Source organism: Lethenteron reissneri, chromosome 41 (assembly GCF_015708825.2).
Source record: "Lethenteron reissneri isolate LAM-NWPU_2019-01 chromosome 41, ASM1570882v1, whole genome shotgun sequence".
In the NCBI taxonomy this organism is placed as follows: Eukaryota; Metazoa; Chordata; class Hyperoartia; order Petromyzontiformes; family Petromyzontidae; genus Lethenteron; species Lethenteron reissneri.
This window is the reverse complement of record NC_083819.1, coordinates 3,635,062-3,656,348: the sequence shown is the minus strand read 5'-3', so window position 1 is coordinate 3,656,348 and position 21,287 is coordinate 3,635,062. Positions and strand designations below refer to the sequence as shown.

The window sequence follows — 21,287 nt, the reverse complement described above, 5'->3', positions numbered from 1 at the left end:
AGTAACTTTTATGTATAATTGTTCCCGAATATACTACCAATATTAAAAAGTGTCTTTGTCAAGCGTAATAATGTCCCTCTTCTCCATGCAACAGGGAAGCCCACAGTCAACCTTTGCTTATTTTGTAGGTAGCCCAACACTCTTTTACTGCACCCATCGTTTTCAGAATCTGTATTTATTCTGGAGGAATCCGATGAGCTATAAAGCTCTTTTTCATAGATGTCCAGTAGTTTTTCACAGATATGTAGTCTTGAACTACCTGCCACCAGCCGTCAGGACTATTGACTCCCTGCCTCTGTTCAAGTCCAAACTCACGACCTTTATATCTTCATGTGTCTATGACTCGCTGCATCTCTCAAATACATTCTACAAGCCCACTGTTGCTTTACAGTATCTTGAGATGTGGTCACATTCGGATACTATGTAAATTCTATTGCCACTTTTTCTCTCGCGAAACCACTTGTTCCTCTTTTTTGTACGTACGTATGTTGAACATCTTTCGCACTGTGATAATACAATTTCATAATGCGCATTCCATCCAGGTACAGGAGAAGAACAACAAACTAAACACAAAAGAAGTTCTAACCATATCGTGTGCATGGCATCTCTGGCCTCCCGCGCTTGTCCCGCTCAGCACCCAAGGAGACCAAAGAGCGGCCGGTGTTCCGTGAGCGCGTGCGGCCCCGCAAGAGGCAGGGCGCCGTGCGGAGGCGCGTGCACCAGGTCAATGGACACAAGTTCATGGCCACGTACCTGCGCCAACCCACCTACTGCTCGCACTGCCGCGACTTCATCTGGTGAGTGCCGTTCACGTGCTTCAAGCCGACCCCCCCCCTACCCCCGCCACCAATGCGCCAAAACCAGTTGGGGTGGCTATTGAGTATGCAGGGTTGCGCAACTCCACCCTGGGTCGAACAGGGCAGGGGGGGCCCAGACCGCCGAACTGTTTCTGAGCTTCTCTGTCAATTGCCGTTGAAGCACCTGAGATGGTGCTGTCTCTCATATGCCCTTTGTTACATGGCAGTCAAACTTAATATGTTTTAGTCCTCGGAGCTGAAGTTGACAAATTCCTGGTATGTGAAATGCAGTATTAAATATGGTGGCGCTTTTTCGTGTAACTCATTGGTCAGCGGGCATCGACGTTCAACTTGCCGGGTTGAGTACCCAGTTTGATCTCAGTTTCCAGATTCAAACGCACAATCTTAGCATTGCCCGATGAGTTTTCTGACCTGGTAATTAGCCCACTGAGGTACCCTGTCATCTCCAACCTAAAGGGAACCTAAAGCAACTTTTCATATCTCCTGGAGCCAGTCTCTTTTGCATTGTTAGTGCGGCCTTGACTAATGTTGGTAGGTATACTCTACGTGAAAGTGTGAATTGAGTAGTCCTCCATTTTATAAAGGTTTGTGCTACCAGAAGGGATCACATTCTATTCTGTATTATCTCCCTTACAAAAGATGTAATGATTCATCCTTATCAGTTAAAATCAATTCTTAAACTGAATGGTACACCCATCCAATCGTGTGTAAACGAGCAAAACAACTATCTGGAATAATCTTTTGGAATTGCCATGGGGTGAATTGTCAGTTGCCTACTCTCTGGACTATCATCTGGCAAATGAAGGAAACTTCTATGAATATGTGCAGCGGCAGTCCAGTGGTCAGCGTACTGCGCTAAAAACTCTGCAAACCTAAGTTTGATTCTCTGCCATCGCCTCACTAACCCGCATCGACCAGCACGGTGTGATACGGTTAAACAATTCCCACGTCCGACACGGTGTAGGGAGGGGGAAGCGTTCATGCAGCAGTGAATTGACGAAGGGCTGGATGTGTAAATGTAAGACCAGGTAGAGTATATGCTTCGTGGCAGGTGTTGGCACGGACTCCATGGCAGACGTGTGATGTGACGGGAACTTAAGAATGCGATGTTGGAAGTCGGTGGAAACACAAATGGAGGTGCAATCAAGAGAGTCACTCCAAAAATAGACAATGCAGGAAGTGCTGTGCAAAAGTCAAACCCTTGGCCGCTATTGTTGGTTTACAGCAGCGAGCGTCCCTTGTGTGCACTCGTGTCGACAACAGTATTGCCGAATGTAGAGATTGCGTAAAAGTGGGACGTTAATCTTTAATAGGGCAAAAAAAAGTGTCTAATCAAGAACCATTAGCAGTAAGAAGCCTAACGAAAAAAAAATACCATTCATCAGATATTACATTACATCAGGAATTTGCGAGCCATGTTCAACGCAAGAGGATTGTTTTTTTTTTTTGGGGGGTGGGGAGGGTGGTGGAAATCGCAGCACTTCTGACCTTTTTACCTTCCTCTCTGCCGGTGACATTTAATCATTACCAGGGCCACAAGACATCTTCATAGCAAAGCACTGCATTTTTCTGAGTAAGAACTGAAAACTTTTTGTCGCAATTTTGTTGCCATAGTCGAGGTGAGAATGTTGAGCTTTGTGTTGCATTCATTTCATTAATGCCTTAAAAATGCTAACTATTTGCATACCGCGTTTACTGCGTCTCTGCGATTGCGTGCGACGCAGCCTGGTTCATCGTAAAGGTCCTCAGCCATTGTTATAGCCCTTTGAAACTTGCAAAAGAATCTATTTCCTTAAGAAACGTTACTTTGTGAAATTGACAAACATTTACTAAACAATACAAAATGTAGATACATTACATTATTTATAGCCATTAATCCATTGTTGGATGAAGAGTTCACCATGACATGTCGTTTGTGGGAATTGTTTGACCGTAAGTTTCGTGCTGATCACTGGTCAGAGCGGTTTTTAGTCCGTCACCCTTCCCCACCAGCAGCGTTTCACATCGCACCAATACTCACTACCGGCTCCCAACCAAATCCTGGGTCAATTTTAAGATCACACTGTCTTAAAGTTCCTTTATGGACTCACCCCTGCCTACCTCTACCTTCTCATCTCACTCAACTCCCCTTCACACACTACTCCAACAACAAAGGTTCCATATTGAAGTCCCCAGTCAACCTTCACTCGGTGAAATGTCACTCATTCTCATCTGCAACCGTCTGGAACGCTCTTCCTTCTGATATTCAGAAGCCACTGGAGCTATGCACTTTTAAATCTAGGTTGAAAACTTATTGGAACTGCTTTTTGTGTTTAGTTTGTCGTCCTTCCCCCGCATCTCCGATTGGCATGGTTTGCTATGTATAGTAGGAAATAAGTTCAACGTTCATCTGCTGCTCCATCATGGGACCTCCTTTGCCAGTACTAAAATATGAGAATAGGTTTTCCCCTTTTTTCTGGCAACAAAACAGGTGTTAAGATGGTCTAACACCGTTTTGAGAATAGGCTCAAAAGAAAGCTGTCTCTGGTGTGGACCAATCAGTTTCAAAGTCAATGCATATATTATTAGAGAGTGTTTTTTTTTGCATTCTGACCACAAGTATTGTGGTTAATGCAGACATGATTCCTTGTAAAAGGTTTTAGTTTGGTGTTTTAACATCTTAACACCTGTTTTGTTGCCAGAAAAAAGGGGAAAAACCTATTCTCATCTGCTGCTCCTTTAAGTAAAGTCTGAAGACCTTCCTTTTTTCCTCTGTTTATGGCTTACTGATCACTGTTTCTGCACAGTGTGCTGAAATGCAGTTTCAATTTGACACTATAAATCCAATTTTTCTTATTGTAGTATTTGTTTAAGCAGGAAGAGCCTTAACTGCATTCATTTTCATCATGAGCAAGCTGTCATCTAATAGGTTGAGCACATATTTTGCATCGAGATACAAATTTATGTCAGGCGTTACCCATTACCCTTTATAGCGGCACATAATATGTAGATGATCTTAAGTAATTCCATCAATAATTGCATTTAGTATCCATCCTCAAGTTGCCAAAACACTATACATTTGGAAAGTTTCAATTGTTTATTCGTTTTGTTGGAGCTGATACAAAAATAAAAGTGTGTCAGGAGCATGTAACTTTACCCATTTTTTTTTGCCCTGAACAAAAAGAGAATGGGTAATCCAGGAGTTGAATTGTGCCCTTGGGAACTCCAGTTTACAGTTGGCAGACTCTCTAGGTCTTCACTGCGGCCAGGAAACACACATCAGAGTCAAATTCATCTCTTGACACTTGCACAATTGATTTTTTTTGTTATATATACATTGCATGAGTGTTTCAAGGTTAACCTGCACTTTTAGATTCAGAACATTTGAAATGTAAGTGCATATTTCTCAAGACATTTGCCCTGTGATATATGTACGCATATGGCCCATCGCCCTTATGCCACAAGCATAGAATTCTTTAGGACATGTGTGAAGTGTTCACACCCTCATCACTTTTTGTCCTTCGCAGCAACATAGACAGGCCACTTTACCTTTCTGGACTCTCTTTGTGCAGCCACGCAGGGACATTGCCCGAAATATCACCGAGCATATACTTTTCCTTTTCAAGGCAGTGTTATTTTATCACCCACCAACTCGCCATTTGAAAACCTGGTATAATCATAGACGTCCGCCTGGATTCGAACCCACCATATCCACGGAGCCGTCTCAGTACTGGAACTTATGAGCCTCCTGGTCACATCCACACGACCACCGCACAGAGCTTCAGCAGTGATTTGCTATTCCGTTGTGATGATCTAGAACTACACTATGGGGACCTCATTTGCCAGTAAAAATATGATAATTGGTTCTTTACCCTTCTATCTGGCAACAAAACTGACACCTTTTTGCAAAAAGGTGTCAGTTTTGTTGCCAGATAGAAGGGTAAAGAACCAATTATCATGATCTAGAACCTTGAGCCACTGTCTTCGTGAGTAATATTCCTCGCCTAATTATATTCCAAATGAATCCTTTTTCGTTCCGAGACGTCTGCAAGTTGCAGGGTGGGGGTCCCGTTCACCGCTGAATCTCGGAACGCGCAAGCGGTTCACATTGATTTCATGAAGAGAGGCATAGTGTCGTTGTCTTTCAAAGACATCGTCCTCACCGCAGAGAACTGTAGCGACACGACCGCACTCTATGGTAGCTGGCGCTAAACTGTGCCACGCTCCCTCCCACATGGCCTTGTGGGAGCCTCGTTACATTTTCCGACCTAAAGACGGAAGAAAAACTGATGACATAAATGTGCGTCATTTAATAGACCGTTAATAAATCTTCTCTCCCATTAACGTTTGCGTTCTTTATAGTATCTTGGTTGGAAATGCAATCCAAACGTCAGCCAACTGTGTGAGCCCGCACATATACAATATTAACAGTGCATTAATTTATTGATAAATATTGATTAACACTGTAGCTTTGTAGCCTCGTAGCAGGGCTATGGAGGTGATATTACATTTAAAATAAAAAGGTAAAAAAAATACGACTGTATTGTCGGCATCAGAGGGCAGCACAGCAAAATACAACGTTGGACTGAACTGCTATATCCCAACATTTATGCTGCCCGCCTTCACCAACCCGCACTGACCAGCAGGGTGAAGTATGGTCAAATAACCCCCGAGGCCCACAATGTGTGTTGGTGCCATTAACCAGCAGTGTATTGACAAAACGGCATGAACATGTACATCGATTATAAAGTCCAAGATTCACGCGTCAAATCACGTGTAGGAAAATCAGTGATTTTCCATTCGTGTATATATGTTGCATGTAATGGGTTCACACGATCCCTACAGCCTGTGGAGGCCACTACATGTATCACCGTGTAAAAGACAAGAATCAAGTTGAACGATATTGACTGACTGATTGGATTGAATCGCGACAATTCATCTAAATCCGGGGGAGAGAGAGTGAATCGTTACACCCCTTGCTATCGTGCACGCTCACCTTCACACGTACATGTGCGCGTGCAATGCTTAAAAAGCTCTCTAGCTAATGTCGTAGACGCTACGCTAATTGCTTAGGCAAGGGTAGCTGCTGCACACCGTACGTACGCCTGTGGTTTACTGATATTGTTACCAGATTTTTCTATTTGTTCTTTTTAGTGTGTGTGTGTGTGCACACGGCAAACAGGGTTGGTAAACAAGGTAGATTTGTGCCCCATAATGTCATTAGGCTGTGGCTGTGACTGCCATAGGGGCCTGGCGGTGGGTTTAGAGATTGTATTACGACCTCATAATGTACTGACCGCTCTGAGACAGGAGATGTTGAATGCAGAGCAGGGGTTACCTGCGATACGGTGGCGAGATGTGAACTACCTCGCCTGATATACAGGTGGCTGTGGGTTCCATCCCGACCCTGACGCCTGTATAGTTTTAGTTTGAATGGTCTCCCTGTGGTTGTGTGGATCTTTATCCGGATCCTCCGGTTTTTCCTTCAACATTTAGAATCAACATCAATCGTTTAGATAATTTGGCTTCTATAAATATCCACGTGATAAGCCACTTTATTGGGCTATCATTTGTGGCCAAGTCGTTTCTGAAAAATAATTATATAGCTCAGTGGGCCTTACCTAGTAAAGTAATAATATTTTTAAAATAGATTAGAACGTTGTTCGGCTAAATATTAAATGTAACATGTGAACACAAACCTATACTTCGAAACAAAAATATGAGCCTTTACATTGATTTGTGTATGCAGCGTAGACATTTTTTTTTACCTGTTTAACACTTTGTAGATATGCCCACGATAAATCGTGCACCCTAGCAGCTGTAGTCGTTGCATAGTTTATGCTCTAGATGTCTATCGTGTTGTGATCGTGTGAATTTGCAAAGTTAAGTGGTGCAGGGCAACACCATTGTTTAACTCTATTGCCATTGTGTGCCAGACAATGTGTTTGGGTTGGAAGCTATTTGAAATGTTCACGCTGGGAAGTACTACAAATGCACTTAGCTGGGCTTTTGGTATCAGTGTTTGTGCGTTGTATAAAGTTACACTTGATAATGTGTCACGGTTCTCCTCCCTACCCAGAAATTCAATGAATGCTCATGGTTCAGGGTTGCGATTTAAATCAATAATTGTTTTTTTACGTCTTGTTTTGATGGTCTTTTACGTCTTGTTCCTCATTTTTTACTGTCATGTTTACAATTCCACGTGCTCCGTTAGCAAGAATGTTGCACAAGTGTCATGAGACAACTTCCGAGACACGACTTGTAGAGGGTTTCTTCTTTAGTTCTTAATACTTTAACTACAGGGTCACACAGTAACACAAGCGCTGACTGACTTATCGCTTAGCCATCCATACAGCGACATCAGCGACGTATAACTATATAGCTGGCTGACTATATAGTGACGGCGGCGACGAAGACTGCATAGCTGGCTGGCTATGCAGCGACGACGACGAAAAGATGGTAGAGATGGCAGCCAGGACCCAAACCCCCATGACAGCCACGAACCCCCGTTTGCCTCTCCATTATATTCACCCAGCGTGGCCAAGTCCCGCCCTTGGCCACGCCCCTCCTCTGGAACTCTCTCGCGGGTTCCAGGAGCTTCCAGTTCGAACCCCTCTTTGACCCTTGGCCGAGTTATGCCGCCCTTGTGGTCGCTTGCATGTATGGCGTTCTATACCGCATCCATACTCGTAGTTAGCACCCATGGCCACCAGACGGCATACTGTCATTACACAAGCATAATACAGTGTATGCATATAATTTGCATTGTATGTAAATAATCGGTTCTCAGCAGCACGATTTGGTGTCTATATTGTGTGAGTATAAGAACAAATTTTAATCGATGCATCTTTACATTCCTGTTTGAACTTTCCCTGTGACCACATTGTGAGGTTTCTATTGCATCTCTTCGACATTGTCCCATTGTCATCGATGAAAAATGTCATAAGAACTGCAATGTCACTTTTACTTTGGCTGTTAAGTTAATTTGCAATGTACAAAAATTCACCCCCCGCCTGGAGGCAACATAGAAAGTTCAAGTAGTTATACTTGCCCTTATTTATGAGAATCACTAACCAATTGAAGACCATGCAGCTGAAAATGTTATGCCCCAAATAGAATTTCGCTGTCAGATCACTGTCATATTCAACACAGTAAAATTGCAGTCGAGAGTCGAGTTAAACTGTGTCCCTTGGCTGTGTTTATTCAGTGTACATTACCCTCTGTGACAATTGGATCTGGCACATGTACAGTGACCAAGACAATGGAAAAACAGCATGGAGAGGAGGGGGAACCTTGGAATAGCACGGAGGAACAGGCGTAAAGGGGAACACATGGGCCAGAGAACTTGTGCACATTGGAGACATTCACTGTGAAGAAAGTCATTGGGCTTGAGCAGGACACGTTACATGATGATGATGGGTGGTCGAGACTAATGATGGAGATGCAGCCAAAGCATTGAACACGTGCAATACGGCTTGTGGAGGCCTTCAGTCAGCAGTGGATTGATCATGATTGATGATGATGAAAATTGCAGCCAGAAATATGCTTAAATCCTGGCTGTGTTTATACAGGAGAATCTTTGACATCGGCAACAATCTGTGACGCACCAAAAAATATGTTTTGTAGTGACTTGAGCTTTTAAGTTGATCCATGCTTCCATTCATTGTCTATATTGTATCCGTGTGGAAATATCCTTCGGTGGAGTCGATAAATATGCAAGTCAGCATGATTGTGCATCCAAATGATAACTCTGGGGGTGATGTTTCCTGTAATTGGTAATGATTGGTTTAGGGAAGGCCAGGGGACAGGCCGGTCCATACATTGTGACCACATAGATGCGGTCCATTCTTCCACGACCCAAGCAGTCTTCGTTCGCCCATTGACTTTGTGAATGTGATGGCAAACATCGTGTGTGCATCTGTTGGTCGGTTGGCAAAACAGAACATTCTCGATTATCCCGGGGTAATGGATGGGAGGGGGGTGGCCCAGTTTGAACACAAACACAGACAAAGCAGAGCATATGTAAACTAGGACATGAAAACCTATTTATTGCGATTTAAAGCTTTCGTGACTGCAGGGATTCATGTTCTTGGTTCTTTCGGTAAAGTCACGTAGAATGGAAATAATAAAATAATACAAATAAAACATAGAATAATTCTCACGACGTTTCGGCCACAACGCAAGCAGCCGTCCTCAGGTGAAGAACAGGTCTGTCGATAAGGCAGAGTCTGTCTTATCGACAGACCTGTTCTTCGTGACTTTACCGAAAGAACTAAGAAGACCTATTTATTGCTTTACATGTGTAGAATCGGGTGGGGGGGCGGGGTTGAAGACAGAGCATGAGATGTCTTCTGTCTTTTAGTTGTTTCGTAAAGTAATCAAGTTTACTCGTTAGGTTTGCAGTTGCGCGGGCACCGAGTCATTGGCCCTCGACAAGTTGATGGACCAGCGAAGTAAACTTGAGCGTGTGAATTTGTATTCATTTATTTATCTATTGCAAGCACAGTTAATCCACACACACAAAAAATGATACGCCCATGGATGATTGAGAGTTGACTGCATAAAGAAAGACATTTTGTCGCCAGCCTCTGAGATGCCGAGTCACCCGTGCATTATGCAACAACCACTGTCGTCCACCACTAAGTGGCGGTGACGTCACCACGGCGCCTGTGCCATGCTAGGTGAACTTTGAGGCCACGTGAATGTGTCGGAGGTCATATCCAAGTGTCCACGGATTGACTGACTAAGATGACTGGCAGATGCACCAATTGCGCCCCCCCCCCCCCCCCCCCCCACTGTGCCAACTACATTATGCACACGACAGACAACCAGCAGAGAATACATAAGCAGCAACGTGCTTCCACCTTGTGGATGATTGTGCTAAACGAGAGCCACTAGTTTGTATCTGTTACAATCCTCTCGTAGGCCACTAGGAGGCAGTGTTAAACAAGCTGTTGCCAATGACGCGCGCACAGCCGTTTTTTGAGTTAGTCGCTCGAGTACAGATATCATCAGTCTATAAGTTCGGTAGCCTCACTGTATAGGTGACTGCACGCTGACAGAGAAGGTTGATGCGTCTGTAGCGTTCTATTGACCATTTTTTTGCCATTGCCACCGTTGTGTAACGTGCCGGTCTCGCTGAAAGAAAGGACTGAAGCTAGTTGTAATTACTGGCGAAACGTCGTACTCGGATTGTAAATGTGTTGTGGCTTGGCTCTCCAACACACCGGTGTGCTGTACTAGTGACGAATTGGTATGTTCTGTTTACATGACAACCCTTACTAGTTGGCTGTGTCGGGTGGTGGCGGGGTTTAACGACACATTTATATATTAGAATAGGTTTTCCCCTTTTTTCTGGCAACAAAACAGCTCTGTTAAGATGTTAAAACACCAAACTGAAACCTTTTACAAGGAATCGTGTCTGCATTAACCACAATACTTGTGGTCAGAATGCAAACAAAAAACATACTCTGATAGTATATGCATTGTCTTTGAAACTCACACCAGAGACAGCTTCTTTGGAGGTTAGTCTCAAATGGTGTTAGATCATATTTTGGTACTGGCAAAGGAGGTCCCATGATGTAGCTGCTCACCCGAGCTCTCATTACTCTGATAGTGGCATTGTCTTTGTGCTGTACGCCTTTTGACGTCCTCTGGTCTAACGCCTTTTGAGACTCAGCTCCAAAGAAAGCTGTCTTGTGTGGACCAATCAGTTTCAAGGACAATGCATTTATTATTAGAGTGTTTTTGTTTGCATTCTGACCACAAGTGTTGTGGTTAATGCAGACATGATTCCTTGTAAAAGGTTTCAGTTTGGTGTTTTAACATCTTAACACAGCTGTTTTGTTGCCAGAAAAAAGGGGAAAACCTTTTCTCATATTTTGGTACTGGCAAAGGAGGTCCCATGACATTTATATATTTACGCGATCTAACCCAAAAAACCTCTTATGGATGATATTGGTCGTGAAAGCCTTCGTGTTAAACTGAAAGAAAAGGGCCGCGAAGGCAAAAACGCTGCGGCGATGTTGCCGCTCAACTCGTGTGCTCATTCTATTCCCCGACACCCCCACCTTTTAACCTTTAACCCATGCCCAGAGCTTTTATGCACATTGTGTCAAAGAATAACACGTACTGCTTGCTCCGATGCTGCGAGGTTCAACAATACTGTAACGTGCACTCTGGTTTTACACTGCACCTATACGCTTGTGCAGAGGTTTACAAAAAAAAACATGCATCAAGTAAATAAATAAAATTGAGACCTTGGCAAAGTGTTGGTAATGTTATCTGCATGTGCCTGATTGTTGTGCGTGCGTGGGAAAGCATTGCTGTGGCTTATGTAACTAGATTCCTGGTTGTTGTCTTGTTGCGATGTTTTTTAAAATGAAAATATTGATGAAGATCGTGTATTTGCGATGAAATACAAATTCAAAGAATCAAATGCACCTATTACACAAGAGTGTGTGTGTGTGTGCTGTTGGCATTAGTTCACTTGGTGGCATTTAGTCAGCATTTATTTTCGTGTACTTTTCCATTTAACCATGGCATCAGACATAATAGTGCCAGCCAACCATCAAGTGGGTCCTTTTAGGGGCCATCCATTAGTCCGTACGCAAAAAATCTGTCAACTTGACCCCTTCCCCCCCCCTCCCTGTACACACGCGTACTTTTTACACCCCCCCCCCCCCCCCACCTGCGTACGTACACCTGACGCACCCCCCCCCCCCGAATCCTATAGAACGAACGATATTTAATCCACGCAGAAACGATCAAGGATTAATCATATGAACGTGTTTAAGCAAACAGATAGTCCACCGCCGGACTATCTAACTCATTTGAAGGCCAATGTAGACGAATTATTATCGAGGCTTCACCCCCCCCCCATTTCCTATGCGTACATTGTCATTAGACCCCCCATTTGCAAGCGTACACATTTGGGTTAACCCCCCCTCCATGCGTACGTACTTGGATGGCCTCTTCACGGTTAAGCAACTGGGAGACTGGCTCTCAAGAATGCCTTCTTTATAAACCAGTCTTTTAAAAGGGCAAATTGTTATGTTGGAGCGATTCTTTACTTTTGAGCTGCAGATATCTCTTAAGCTCCTGTTGAGCTTCCAAATCTGAAAAATACCTCGCCATAATCCTACTTATGAAACTCTTGCACTGCGAGGTAGCAGTCACATGCCCGCTGTCCTTAGAGTAACTGCTTCACAATCTCTTCGTTGTTTTGCTTTCTGCCACCTTTTCATCAGACCCGCAGTGCCCCCACGAATGGGGTTCTAGCGTCGTTCTTCTCAACGTTAAAGTAGACAAAAGCCCGTGTGACAGGAGTGTTGTTTTGCACCGTTTATCTCAAGAGGCTTAATCGTATGGTCGGTCTCTGGACGTGGAATGCAGATGGTCACTTCAACTTCAGTGAGCCTCATCAAAGTAGTTTTAACCCCCCCCCCCTTCCCCGGGAGCTTCTGTACCTATAAATTGACAATAACCAAATTAGAAAGAAGGACAATTGCATCAACGTGTTTACCGTTTTGTTTTGAAGGTTTGCAGCATGTGGTAAAATTAAGGCCCATGTTTTAACGCAGCAAGACTGTCCATTGGTGAACCCGTTCTTTGTATGGGCAAATTTGCTTTGAGCTTATAAATTGACCATCGTGGTTTTTTTTGCGTAATGGTGATTTTTCTAGGATGGAACACAATCGCCGCTGTAGGGAAGTGTGCGCGCCTGCCAGTTGTGTGTGTGTGTGTATATTAACTGATGAATGAATGTCAAGCGGCTTCTTTATCACAAGAAACATTTCAAATTCTGACTTGCATGATTATCGGAGCAGATGTCAAAGCAGATGGAATGGTTTTAGTTGGCAGAAGAACTGGTTTGGCTGGTGGGAGGCAAGAGTGTCTCTACATTAAGGCATGAAGACTGATCGTTTGTTCTTTTTCACAAAGTCTCGTCGCCTTTTCATAAATAATGTTTGTATTTCTGAACTGTAACGCGAATTCAAGTGTAATCATCGTTTCCCCGTGTTTCTGTTTGTTCACAGGGGTGTCATAGGAAAGCAAGGATATCAATGCCAAGGTATTTTATCTTCATGGGATTTAAACATTTGATGTTGCATTTTTCCATCGCTGTACCGTTTTTTTTTATTTCAATTATTAAACATGAACACTATCTCAGGATACCCTGTACACAGAGGCTCACTTTTCAACTGCTTGTGGTTCTCCGGTTAGAATGTGATAACAGACACACATCTTTCATTACATCAGTGGTGGTATGATGCTGATTTTCAAAATTGTTTTTCTTCAGACATCAATGCATCCATTGGTGCCTCGAGTGAATAATCACAACCATCTGATCACTCCGCCAAATGCTATTGCTCACTATCCTAGTCAGGTCATGCCCTTGAAAAAGTAACAACTTTGCAAAAGGGGATTTATATATATAACGTTAATGTTAACTAAGTGTTGGTATATTGCTCATTTTTACACTGCTTTTGATTTTGGAATTTACAGTAAAATTATGGACAAACATCTTTCAATATATCAATAGTCGGGTGATTTGAGTTGTTTAAAATTGCTGCGTAAAGAACAGGGATGGCTTGTATGTGTTAGAGGAAATGTTTGATTTTTGTTTGCAGTGTGCACATGTGTCGTACACAAGAGGTGCCATGAGCTTATTATCACCAAATGCCCCGGCATGAAGAAAGAAGCCCAGGATGAAGTAAGTTTACTCCATTCACCCGATGCAGTCATACTAATTTTTATGAATATAGGAAGGGGTTACGTTGTAATTATGACTGGGACTTTTAAGAATACTAAACTAAACGTTTTATTTTACCAGGTAAGGCCCGTTGAGCAATGTAGCTCTTTTTGAAAAGCGACCTGGTCACAAATGATAGCTCAGCAAAGTGGCTTATCACGTGGAAATGTACAGCAACCAAATACTCTTAAACGCATGTTTCTAAATGCACTTGTTATAAAGCCAAAGCTTTCACACAACCGAAAATGATTTAAAATGATAATTAGGATGATTATCATCAGCCATCTTCAGCCTCGGGTGGATGAAAGCCTTCCTAAGCTGTTGCCATGCAACAATACATCCAGCGGTTGTACACGAGCTTGTACCCTCCGATTAATACGGTTGACTCCCTACGGTGCTTAAGTTCAACGAGTTTAACACGTAGGAGGCTTTCGCCACCAATATTTTGGGTTAGATCGCGTAAATATAAATGTGTCGTTAAACCCACCACCACCTGACACAGCCAATTAGTAAGGTTTGTCACGTAAACAAAAGATGGCAATTTGTTACGCGTACAGCACCCAACATTTACAATTCTAGTACAACGATCTCACTCCGTGGCTCCATTTCTACGGTGCCTCAAGCCTTGTATATTCTCAAATCTCAGTATGATTTCAAGCATCCACGCTTCTTTGTCCTGAACATAATAATGAAAAGAAACGTGCGAGTGTGCCAAAAGAACATGTTTTTAATTGCTGCATATTGCCTGTTGCGGGTGGAGCGGAGACTAAGTTGTTCACTTAGTATGCTATGAACCCGGCAAGTTTGATTTACACCTCCTCCCCCTTCAGCAACCCACACTGACTAGTGTCAGTGGGGAAGTATGGTCAAACAACTCCCATGACTGACACGGCATGCCTTCATACAGCAACGAATTGACAAGAGCTGCGTTACGTGTTAAGACGTACGAATCAAAAGCATGGACACCGACAGATTCAACATTTTTCCGTGCCAAATAATCACAGTCGACTCACTCTGCACTGTGTTCTGCGTGGCATCATTGTGGCACAAAGGTGGGAAGCCAGCGGTTCAGCGTGAACGTGCCGCACAAGTTCTCCATCCACAACTACAAAGTCCCCACGTTCTGCGATCACTGCGGCTCGCTGCTCTGGGGCCTCCTGAGGCAGGGACTGCAATGCAAAGGTTTGACCCTCCCACCTGTGCCTGTACACCACGGTCTGAAGCATGCCGCGACAACCAAGCCTTGGTGCTTTGAACGGGTGACTTAAGCTATCGAGTGTACAGGCTGACATCTTCTTCTTGGTTCTTTCGGTAAAGTCACGTAAAAGGGAAATATTAAAATAATGAAAAATAAAACATTATCAAATATTTCCCTTCTACGTGACTTTACCGAAAGAACCAAGAAGATGAATCCCTGCAGTCACGAAAGCTTTAATTCGAAATGCTGACATCTCTTCAATCTACCACTTATCCATACTCGGGGGCAGCACTTACTACATACCCACCGTGCTGCGTAGAGAAATGTCCGTAATATGATCGTCAAGCCGATATTTTTAATACCCAGAGACGACATTTTTGAAGAATTAAGTGTGAAACTGAATTTCATGTGATGGGTTTTTTTTTGTGCAGTCATTGCTGATTGGGCTGAGACCATCAACTTGACACTCACGAGAGAACCTGGTGTGGTCATGGGCGGCTACTCGGATTTGCTGCCAGATTCTCAGAGATTCCAGCTCAGATGCTCTGACATCTGAACCAACCGATCATATCATTTTCAGATTGTGTTAATTATACATTCTGGTTTATGCATTTTACACAAACCTCGTATGCATGCGTGTGTGTGATATTTAAAAGTACAGGGTGGTCCATTTTTTTTACAACCCTCATATTTTTAATGCCTCTCTTAATTTATTGAAAACAGGTGAAATAATATTATGAAAGTGATGGTTATGTTGGGCAAAGCATACTAGGAGGGTGTTTACATTATTTTTTTGCAGTGTATCGATATAGGTGGAAGGTATGTAGTGGCCTTGAATAAAAATGTTGCTTTCTTTGTAATTAATTTTATTTTATAAGAGTATTTAAACATGAATCGCCCTGTATTTTCATACAATACGTATGCACACGCAGAGTGTCAAATTAACCCGTTTTACGTTCGTGTAAGTCACCGGAACGGAATCAAAATTAAAAGGCCATGCGGGAGGGCGTGTGGCGCAGTTTGGCACCAGCGATCATAGAGTGCGGTCACGTCGTTGCATTGCTCTGCGTCGAGTACAATGCCTCTCTAAATAAAATCAACGCTCACGGCTTGCGCATTACGAGATTCAGCGTTGAACGGGACACCCACACCCTGCACCATGCACACGTCTCGGAACGGGAAATGGTTAATAAGTACGTGATTCTCTGCGTTGTTTTTAACGTTTTTTTCCCCTTTTTCCAGTCTGCAAGATGAATGTGCATCGGCGGTGCGAGCAGAACGTGGCGCCCAGCTGTGGCGTGGATGCGCGAGGAATCGCCAAAGTGCTCGCTGAGATCGGGGTCACTCCCGACAAGATACACCAGTCCACCATTAAGAAGAAGAAGGTTAGCTGCCCGTGGCTTGCTTTTTACCTATAGCCTGCAATTTACCCAAGAAACAAAACAGCTCAAATCTCGATCTCGTTAGTGCAGGGATGCGGAATCCACGGTCAGCGAGCCACATGCGACCACCGACCGACCGTCTTCGTTTCATATGGCCCCGCAGGCGATCGTTATCCATCACTTCAAGCATCTTAGCTGCGTTAATCGTGCACCAGAAGTGAATATTTTCGAGCGGCCAATGCTGTGTTTATAATTTTAGTGCGCTAAGTCGCTACTGTCACCACAATCGCCTCGCCATACTCGGTGGACACGCGCGTTATTTTTCACGTTATTTATGGACTATGCCAAGATGCGTGTTGGTGTGTACAAACGGTGAAAAACATAACAATAAATGTGAATAAGATGGTAAAAATTCGACATTCCATTCTTAAATAGAATCCTAACTCTGAATCCGAGCGATGTATCAATTATCTGATAAGTTTGACTCGTTAAATTTGTGTCTACTAGGTACCTGTGCGCAATATTTCAGCTTTCGTTTTTTTTTGCATTTTTGTTTAATGAGCCATGCTCGCAGTGGTGTTGCTATCGAGAGCACAGGCGGTGCAACTGCACCGGGACCCACAGGCCAGAGGGGCCCAGCGACGAGGCTATGGCGAGGGATGAAATTGGACAGGGAGAACCATTTCATTCCTTGCACCAAGGCCCCATGCCACTGCATGCTAAGAACAGAAAAACACATTCCTGCGGAGGGAGCTGGTAGGAACGTCGGGGTGCTCGGTCAATGGCCAGGGTCAACGGCGGCGTGGTGTATTCCGCAAATATGCCCAACTGTGAGGGCGGGCACAAGCCGGCGTGAGTAGGTTAAACGTTGAGTTTTATAAGGGCACCACGGGGTGACCAGCCCCTCACCACCCAGCCCTTCCCCACCCAGCCCCTCCCCACCCTCCCCTCTCCACCCAGCCCCACCCTTCCCATTTTTGGAATCAGGACGGACAGACAGAATAATCCCCTGTGGGCTGGTGGAACCAGGAGGTTCCTACCAGTAATATGTTTCAGATTACGGTGGATTTGTGACGACACAGTCGGATATATGATCATCTATAGGAAAGGACAGATAGATCAATTTACAAATACAGCGCTGGATTGGGCAAATAATTGGTCAAGGTGGATATGTGGCGGTTAGTTATGTGATGTACTGAATCTCAACGCTTTTCAACAGTTCCTTGTGTTATGTATGTGTGGGGAGCAGTAGTGTTGCGGTGAGCGTGTGCCGCACTATTAACCCGGCGACCTGAGTTCGATTCTCGCTCTCACAGCCAACACCGGTGACGATTATCTGATCCGGTCCTGGGCCTCCCCTAGTTGGACTCGGCCTCAAATGTGTACTTGGTACAGTGTGTAAAAACATCGGCACTGGGGAAACAAAGATGGTCGGGCATGGTGCTGGCCACCCATCCCCTTCGTGTGCCGCGACGCTAACGGCACTTGCCCCAACAGTCTGTCAAGGCTATACGGTGGATCTTTGTCTTTGTACATCTCGAGTGTGTGCTCAGCTCAGCTCATTGTGTTTCAGCTGATTACATCGTCGGACTCGCAGACGCCAAGCCCCGGGGTGGTGGCTGCTGACCCAGAGAAATCTCGGCCGATTCTGACCTCCCCCGGTGAGGAAGGTACGTTGTCCACTTAAGCCTTCCCCCCCTTTACCCACGACGCGCGTTCTGCTTTTTAACAGCGCATTTTCCCTACGAGCAGCTGTTCTGAACGCTTTTCATCTAAGGTAGGAAACGTTAATGCATTAGCTATATTCTTAGGTTTTTTCGGTAAAGTCACGTAGGTAAAAAATTTAAATTAATAAAAGTTGAGCTGAATCAAGCTGTCGGGCTGTGACGGTTCCACCTGAAGACGGAAGCTTGTGTTGCCTCCGAAACGTCGTGATTTTTATTTTTATTTTACTTTTATTAATTTAAAATTTTTTACCTACGTGACTTTACCGAAAAAACCTAAGAATATGAATCCTTGCAGTCACGAAAGCTTCAAATCTAGAATTAATGCATTAGCTCCTTACGTCTGTGGCGGAGGGTCACGGTAACTCTCTTAAAGATAATCAGATAGAGGACAACATTGACAGCAAGGGCTTGCCCAAAATTTGGAGAGCGAAAAAAAACCCAGCACTAAATGGATGAGGGTTTTCGCCCAAAGGTGATTTTAAACTTGATTCATGCACCTCTTCTTCTTTCAATGCATTAATTTTAATGCTTCCGACGACAACCTCACGTTGGGAAAGGGTTACAAAATGCATGCGTGTGCATGATTTCCCTTTATAATTTTTTGCATGTGACGAGAGGTCAACTTGAACCTTGGCTGAAGCGTGCTGCAGCTGTTTGCATTTTTTCTGGAGATTTTTGAATTGTAAAGTGATGGTTCTCGTACTTTAAAGAGTTTTTTTTTATGAATTCGATGTTAGTAATTTTCATGGTTTAACTGCTGGTTGGTGATTTTTTTAAATTATCTGAATCATCTTAGATATTTATCACACAACACACAACCTTCCACCCACCGCTGTGCACACAAGACCCCTGGACTATCTCATCAAGCTTGAGAATTCTAACACGATTACTCATCATAATGTGAAGAGTACTTGCAAATATATGCAATGTAAAACATTTCTGAAAACTCAACCAATCTGCAACCTAACACCACAGGAGAATAATGATCAAATACACACACACACACATTTTGGTGATATGATCCTTATGGCTGTACCCCGGGGTACCAAATAATACAAAATGAATTCTCAATTTGAAGCTTTCGTGACTGCAAGGTAATTTAATTTTTTACCTACGTGATTTTACCGAAAATTCTAAGAGTATAATACAAAATGGTCCAAGGCAATTCAATGTTTTATTTCTGGGACACTATTTTTTCCAGGGGTGTACTTAACTCTGCGACTGGGCTACCAATCAATCCAAAATCGGCGCTACTCCGCGATGTCAAAACGCAGCGAGGACGATTGCGCCGAAACCCTGAACGCTCGTACGCACCGTAGTGGTGCATCGTGCACAGCTCGTCGAGATGACTCGATTGCTGCATCACCGGCCATCAACAGAGACTAAAAATTACTGCATCATTAACATGATGCGAGAGCCGGGGTATTGTGGGCACCCCGGGGTACCACCACAAGGTTCATATCGCAAATATGATCAGATCTTCTTATGAAGGTTATTAAAAAACTGTATGACAGCACTATATAGATGCAATGTGTTATGCAAAGTAGTCATTGTAAGGTATAGGTGCAGAGATTAATGTCATTGAGTAAATTTAAATGTTTTTATCAGTTTGTGTCATGTTTTTTTTACAAAACACTGCAGGATGTGCTTTATCAGCACTTCACGTGCATTTGCAGAAGGCTGATTATTTCCCTATCTGATTGACATTTCACTTGGCACCATAAGTGAATGTCAACATATTTTACGTAAAATGTTCATTTTATTTATTACAATATTTCGCCGGGAAAATCCCTTGAGATGTCACATCTCAAGTTTTCAAAGAAGTCTAGAACTCTATATATATTATTTATATTTTATTATTTATGCTTTGGGGAGGCCCTTGGCAATAATTTTCAGTTTGGGGCAAAGTTGCTCTGCGTTCAGCCAAATAATTATTTAATTTACAGTTAATGTTTCAGAATTGGATGTTTGGCCAATACCAGTTACGTTGTATTTTGAGTTTTGAAGTCTAATGTGGTAATTAATGCTTCAATGTGGGTCACAATTAGCATCCTATGTCATCAGGCTGCCTGGACAGAACTTATTAGTTTCTCCCGCACAGAGATACATATATCTTTGCTTGGAGATAATATTTGTATTTGCGTTTATCGTGCCTTCATCCACAAATATAAAGGTCACATCAAACGGAAGCCCTTCGCCCCTTGTTGTGTGGAAATGCAAATAACGGGCACATGTAGTTTATTTTTTCTTTACAAAATCACGTAAGTAAAAGCTATTTTATGCAACAAACAAGAAGGGTACACAGAGTTTGTCGGGCAACAGTGGCGCATAGTGGTGGTGCACAAGAAGCAATTAGCTTGAGACACGTCAGGCAGACACCCAGTGCCAGCGCAAACTCGAGAATAATGACACGATTATTCATTTAAAAACACAGAGACACGAAATATCTTGAAAGTAGTGTCATGTCACAGCAGACCATGTTTAGGGTTTTTTAAATGCACTGGAAATTTCAAAGGCTCCAACAGCCAAACTAAAGCCAACTTGCCGGGCGATGGGAGTAACTTCTCTTCGCTGTTTTATTGCTAATGTCAGACACCGCAAATTGGATTACTTTAAGTTGCATGCAAATACATTGTTTATCATTTAAACCTCGTGCCACACCTGACATTATAGGACCCCAGAAAATCCAGTTTGATGAGCCAGTTCGTCGCCCTTCAGGGTGTTTTTCACTTCTGCCGTGTATGACATCACGATTCACATTTTAACGTGTGTTTTGCTTGACCTATTTGTGTGAGGATTATGGGCTTTGCGGTGTGCTACAAATTGTTCAGACTGTCATGCGTGAAATGTTTATATTTTTGAGGATCTGATTAAATGTAATCGCAGTCACAAATTCTCGTGAACATTCTAAGTCGATGGCACAACAGGTCACTATGAACCCAGCGACCTAAGCTCGATTCCCAGCCACTGCTAACATCAGTGGCGAGTGCTGAACCAGTTTTGTGTCGTCACCCCCCCCCCCACTAACTTGCACTGACCAGTGTGAAGTATGATCAATCAACCCCCTTAGCCGGAGGGGCTTCATCCACCAGTGGATCGACAAAGGACCACAAATTTTGACAATTGTTAAAACAACTTCTGTTATCTAATTGTGTTCGATGGTAACTCCATACGTTCAAGGGATGTGTTCCCAACTTTTATAATAATACAAAAAATCCTAAAATCGGGTTCGGAAACAAAATTTCAGATTACCTGGCATCTGCACACTGGGGTGTCCATGACGTGAGCATCCCGTGTAGTCACGTGACCACGTTTTGACGATGTGCAGCGTGATCTTAGTTTAAAGCGTTGAAACGTATATTAAATGGTTCAAATAATAATAATTGTTTATCGCTGAAACGTGATGATAAAAATAACAATCCCATGATT

General features: G+C 43.4%; 1 protein-coding gene across 3 annotated transcripts in view; it reads left to right on the top strand.

Annotated features, from left to right (window-relative positions):
* LOC133352798 (protein kinase C epsilon type-like) overlaps nt 1–21,287 on the top strand; it is an 80,056-nt gene that overhangs the window by 29,021 nt on the left and 29,748 nt on the right. For 2 of the 3 annotated variants that reach the window (XM_061568704.1, XM_061568703.1), the window contains exons 4-9: nt 635–797; nt 12,836–12,870; nt 13,430–13,512; nt 14,604–14,733; nt 15,992–16,134; nt 17,705–17,801. In XM_061568704.1, the coding sequence (XP_061424688.1) occupies nt 635–797; nt 12,836–12,870; nt 13,430–13,512; nt 14,604–14,733; nt 15,992–16,134; nt 17,705–17,801 (651 nt within the window). The remainder of the gene's footprint in view (nt 1–634; nt 798–12,835; nt 12,871–13,429; nt 13,513–14,603; nt 14,734–15,991; nt 16,135–17,704; nt 17,802–21,287) is intronic. The other variant, XM_061568706.1, reaches the window with a different exon arrangement.